Below are 6,290 nucleotides of genomic sequence, written 5' to 3'. Positions count from 1 at the left end.
ATTTAAAAAATACCATCAAACACATTCTCAAAGAACACTACTGAATACCAAAATCAGCTTTGAGGCAAATTCTTAAGTATATTTCAGTTCCTACACCATACATGAACAAGTATCATGTTACCATAAAACTCCATAACAAATCTCAAGGAAACAATTTGTCAAAAATTGTCAGAAAAGTTAAATCTCATGTATCCGTGTATTATGAATTTCCTAAACAAATCTAACTGGTGGCTTCCATCTTTTACCTTTACTACTTTCCGCAAAATACAATTTCCTCGTATCTGATCAAGAGAAGGGCATCTCTTACACCGGGAACAATTGTTTCACTGTCATCGACCATTTTCCAACAAGCTGGCTATCACTATAAGTATCAATGTCTACATCAAGTTGTGTTAGTCACGACTATTTAGGATTGGCTAATTCTCTGATACTGAATGTGGTGGCTCAAACTGCGGTTGCTCATCTTGTAAAGCCTCATCACCGCCCATTCTCCAACCTCTTTGTTTCTGTGAACTCGACAGGCACCAACAAGTGTAGCCAACATAGCACCTGTTGGCTCGACCGGCATGTGAATAATCAACTCTTCTGCCCTCTTCAGGAGACCTGCTCTACAGTATAAATCAACCATGCAAGACCAGTGCTCCACTCGAGGTGCAATCCCATACCCAGTGTTCATGTAGTCAAACAGTGATAGCCCTTCGTTGACAAGCCCAGAATGGCTACAAGCTGAGAGAATGGCCACCATGGTTACATGATCTGGTTGAACCCCGCTACGGATCATTTCATTGAATAGCTTTAGAGAGGTAATTCCTTCACCGAGCATTCCATACCCAGCAATCAATATCGTGTAGGTGATCACATCATGGACTTTCATAACATCGAAAAGCCTTTGAGCGAGTGCCATCCTTCTAGATTTGGAGTATAAGCCTATGAGGCAGTTGCTTAGAACTAGGTGATCAGGGAATCCTTCCTTCACCATATAACAATGAAGTTCCTTTCCATGATTGAGGTTCATAACACGGGTACACAACGAAAGCATGACTATTATGGTAACATCGTTTGGTTGCATGCCAGATCCAATCATATCGTGGAAAAGCAAATAGGCTTCCTCAGTTTTTTCTGCATGCAAATTCCCTGTGATCATGGCATTCCAAGTAATCAAACTTCTAATCCCACTAGTTCTAAATATACTATAAGCATAGCTCATGTTCTTGCACCTGGAGTACATTGTGATCAAAGTGTTGATGATGTTTTCGACCCCATAGCAATGGGTTCGTAGTGCTACTCCATGGATCTCCTTCCCAATCTTCATGGAGTTCAGTCTAGAACAAGCCTTCAACCCATTGACTAAAGTCACATGATCCATGGCTGGGCCACTAATTTTCATCCGGGAGATCAACCTTAGTGCTTCATAGTTATGTTGCAACCGCAAAGTTCCTGAAACAATAGCATTACAAGTCACAGTGTTAAATCCTGGGCCTTCTTGCATTGATGGTAACAACTCAATTGCCTCCTCCAACATTCCTGCTGAGACATATCCGGAGATCATTGTGTTCCAACTAATTATATCCCTCATAGGCATTGCATCAAACACCTTCCTAGCTTCTTTCACCGCACCACACCTAGCGTACATGGCGACCAACGAATTCCAAGTGCACAAATCCAGTTCCACTTCGGAAGCAGCCATGCGGGCATGGACCACCATGGCCAAACCTAGGTTACCCACCTCACCGCAAGCTCGGAAAACAGTTGAGAAAGCATACTTGCCGACGAAGATGCCCCTATCAATCATCTGCTTGTAGGTAAAAATCGCACCTTCCCAGGCGCAGCAGCCAGCGTGCACCGAGACGAGGAAGTTCCAGGCTCGAAATTGGTTCTTGCTCGAATCGGCAACATTGCGAGCCTCGGAGAGGAATCCACAAGCGGCGTAGAAGGTAATGAGCTTAGGAAGGATAAAGAAGTGATCTTGGAAGCCCAGTGCGAGAGCAAGGGCATGGAGCTGCTGGCCCTGGGACAGGGCGCTGCGGGCGGCAGAGCAAGAGAGGAGGAAGGAGAGGGGGCACGGGAGGAGGACGAGGCAAGAGGTGGGATAGAGGCGGCGAAGCAAGGAGAAGGCAGAGAAGGCGTCGGAGAGATGGCCGATGGAGGAGGCGAAACGGATAGAGTCCACGAGGTCGGGAAGGCGATCGGAGTGCGGAGGTGGAGGGAGGGACTCCGCTGGTTGCGCCGGTGGTAGGAGCGGAGAGGGACGCGCGGCCGACCATGGTCCTCGGATGCGCAGATGCGGGCGGAGGAGGGCGTCTGGCGAAATGCGTGGGAGGGGAGGAGGAGAACGCATCAACCTGATTCATTTCAGGTTATGCGGCGGCAGCTGGTGGCGGCGTCGTGGGTTGGAAACTTCTAATCAGCTCCGGTGTTTTAGGTTTAAATGGCGGCCGACAATTTTGAATATAAATCGATCTAAACAGCTTTAGTTCGATCTAAATATTGTTAGGCAATTCACTAATTTATCAAATCACGTACTTAAATATCTTAATTGACCAAAAGACGTATGTTACTTTAGTTTTTACTAAAGGGCGCATTTTTTCAAGTGCACTTCCCTTTTTATCCTTCTGACAAATTAAACATTTTTTTTGTCGTTTTCCTTTTCTCTCTCTTCTCTTTCCTATTACCTCTTTCATCAACGAAATGTAAGATTTAGTTATTTTTTTGATAACATTTTAATACATTTAGAGAAGATAAAATAAACAATGGATAGCATAATTAAACTCCTTGCAACATCAGGAATCCACAGGAACTGATCAGTGGGTTTCGGTCAAAACCCACTGATGGACCTAGAGAGCTCCGATTGCACCCATTTCAGTTTCTATGGATTCCTGGTGTTACAAGGAGTTCAAATATGCTATCCATTGTTTATTTTGACTTTTAAAAGGTGTTAAAATAGCAGAAGAAAAAATCAGCAAAAAGGCTCCAAATCAGGCCCACGTTGGGCCTGATATGAAATCATATCAGGCCCAACGTGGGCCTGATATGATTCCATATCAGGCCTAACGTGGAGCCTTTTTGCTGATTTTTTCTTCTCCTATTTTAACACCTTATAAAAGTCAAAATAAACAATGGATAGCATATTTAAACTCCTTGTAACACCATGGATCAGTGAGTTTCGGTCAAAACTCACTGATGGACCTAGAGAGCTCCGATTGCACCCATTTCAGTTTCTATGGATTCCTGGTGTTACAAGGAGTTCAAATATGCTATCCATTGTTTATTTTGACTTTTAAAAGATGTTAAAATAGCAGAAGAAAAAATCAACAAAAAGGCTCCACGTTAGGCCTGATATGAAATCATATCAGGCCCACGTTGGGCCTAATATGGAACCATATCAGGCCCAATATGGATCTGATATGATTTTTCCTTGAGCTTCATACAATGTATAGAAATTAATTTGATGATAGAAAACCAAGAGTTCTGTTAGTCCTATGATTTAATTGTCTTTTTCTCAAGCATGTTGTGCAAATTGATTCTCTGTTCCTCTGAACATTGTTTTATCAGTATATTGCTGATAGGTCCATCTTTGGATCTTGTTTGGTCAGCAACTCTGGATGAATTTCTTGATGGATCTAGTAGGGTTGTGGCTTGAATTTGTGCATAATTCTTTGTGTTTGTTTTCCCTTGTCACCCCATAATTGTGTAATGCCAATGGAAATGGTGTGATTGCCATAACCCACAGTCAATTTTTTTTACTTAAAAAAAAAAGATTGCATCTTCAGCAATAACTTACTGCTTCCAATAATGCTTTGACATCTGAATCAGCAACCTGGTGTCCGAGCTTGCGCAAACCATACTTTAACTCATCAAAATTTATCTGCCCTTTTTTGTTGATATCCATATTCTCAAACATTTCCTTTATGTCGGCAATCTCCTCCACAGACAAGTGTTCAGTTATCACCTGCATTAACACAGTTTTAGAATGAACATAATAATACTAGGTGTGTCTTGGAATAATCAGCTGGACAAATGTCAAGCATTCACACAGAAAGAAATCATGAAAGAAAATATTCTCACCCTAAGGGCTTTCTTTTTAAATTTATTCATCATTGAAAATTGCTGGAGTCTTGCTCGAACAGTTTCACTAAGATTTACATTGGGTGCCTTATTGGCATTCTGCAGCCAGGGATGATCTGTAATGTGAATCATGAGGGTAATGTTGAGAATACAGAAGATATGATGCAGTATTAAGGCAAAGGTATTAGCAGATATTGCAATATACTGATAAAACAATGTTCAGAGAAACAGAGAATCAATTTGCACAATATGCTTGAGAAAAAGATAATTAAATCATAGGACTAACAGAACTCTTGGTTTTCTATCATCAAATTAATTTCTCTACATTGTATGAAGCTCAAGGAAAAATCATATCAGGTCCACATTGGGCCTGATATGATTCCATATCAGGCCTAACGTGGAGCCTTTTTGCTAATTTTTTATTCTGCTATTTTAACATCTTTTAAAAGTCAAAATAAACAATGGATAACATATTTGAACTCCTTGCAACACCAGGAATCCATAGAAACTGAAATGGGTGCAATCGGAGCTCTCTAGGTCCATCAGTGGGTTTTGACCGAAACCCACTGATGGACCTAGAGACCTCAGATTACACCCATTTCAGTTCCTGTGGATTCCTGATGTTGCAAGGAGTTTAACTATGCTATCCATTGTTTATTTTAGCTTCTCTAAATGTATTAAAATGTTATCAAAAAAATAACTAAATCTTACATTTCGTTGATGAAAGAGGTAATAGGAAAGAGAAGAGAGAGAAAAGGAAAACGACAAAAAAAAGGTTTAATTTGTCAGAAGGATAAAAAGGGAAGTGCACTTGAAAAAATGCGCCCTTTGGTAAAACTAAAGTAACATACGCCTTTTGGTCAATTAAGATATTTAAGTGCGTGATTTGGTAAATTGCCGTTTTTTTTTAATTTTACGGGCGTACATAAATTTTGAAAATTATTGAAGGCCACATCAGACTTTGATATTTATTTTTATTACAAAAATATTTTTTTTAAAAAAAAAAAACTTCAGTCATCTATAGTGGCATGGGCGGTCTGACAATACGAACTAGAGCATCCATAGTTGGAACTCTGAACACAATGGAAGCTCTTTCATAGCTCCCACTGTGACGTAGAAGCAGCCAAAAACCTCCTTGGAGGGAGGTTTTTCGCTTTACACGACAATCGTGTTTTTTACTTTTTTTTATATATTATTTTTATTTTAATAATTGTAAAAAAAATGTCAACGATTAGAATTTTTTTATATATTATGCCGTTGATTTTAGCCGTTGTTCAACGGTTAAATTTTTTTTTTTTTATAAATACATGATCGATTTCATATTTTTTTCATCCATCTCGTTGTTATCTTCGCTTCCGATTTCTTTTCTCAACTCTCTATATTTTTCAACCACAAAAATATCTTGATTTATTTCAAATGACTCAAAATCCAGATCGATCTATGCTCCATGAATTCTGGAGAAATGAATTGGCCGAAGATGCGGAGGATATAGATGAACGAAGAATGCTCCAACTATATGAGCAGCGACAAACGGTACGTCAAAGAGCTCAAAGTTCTTTCAATAGAACACAGAAGAGAAGATATTTGTGTTGGGTTTTTCGGGCCGCAAAAATCATTTTTTTTGCGTTGCGGAAACCCCGAAATTCTCATGCCACGGATCCGTGCGAAGTTTATAAAACAAAAATTTCGTGTACGAGTTTCTCTAACCTTGATCTACACTAGATCTACAAAAAGAAAAGAGGTTACCCTTGATGCGAAGCCCTTCGCGTAATCCCGCTCGTCCAAGGTTCGCCGGATCTCGAGAGTATCAAAGTAGATACTCCCTCTATGTGTATCCACACAAGCAAGAGATGGAGAAAACCACACAAAAGGTGTGCTAGCACCTTTGATGGTCACGGCAAGGAGGAAGAGAGGGAGAAGACGATGAGAGGAGGAAGAAGATGGGAGTTACACCAAAAATGAAACTCACACAACATGACATAAGTGGCCGGCCACTTTTCAAGAAGGCTTTTAAACCTCCATGGGATATCAACTCATGATCTCCCTCATGAGGTGGGACATACATGTGCTAGCCTTGATGATGTGGCACATCATAATTGGCCCACTTAATGTCAACTCACAAATGAGGTGGCAAATGGTCAAGTCAAATTTGACCCTTCATCTTCCTCTCAAGTCAAGTCAAACTTGACCACTTCTCTCCCATGGTTGATCTAATCTAACCATTG

At 40.5% G+C, this 6,290-nt stretch overlaps 1 protein-coding gene across 1 annotated transcript; it reads right to left on the bottom strand.

Annotated features, from left to right (window-relative positions):
• Positions 1-406: 406 nt before the first annotated feature.
• Positions 407-2,338, bottom strand: LOC121986675 (pentatricopeptide repeat-containing protein At1g71490-like). The gene has a single exon (XM_042540629.1). It carries the CDS (start codon positions 2,336-2,338, stop codon positions 407-409), a length of 1,932 nt encoding a protein of 643 aa, XP_042396563.1.
• Positions 2,339-6,290: the final 3,952 nt, after the last annotated feature.

This window comes from Zingiber officinale, chromosome 5B (genome assembly GCF_018446385.1).
Source record: "Zingiber officinale cultivar Zhangliang chromosome 5B, Zo_v1.1, whole genome shotgun sequence".
Taxonomy (NCBI): Eukaryota; Viridiplantae; Streptophyta; class Magnoliopsida; order Zingiberales; family Zingiberaceae; genus Zingiber; species Zingiber officinale.
This window is presented reverse-complemented; position numbering and strand designations above follow the sequence as displayed.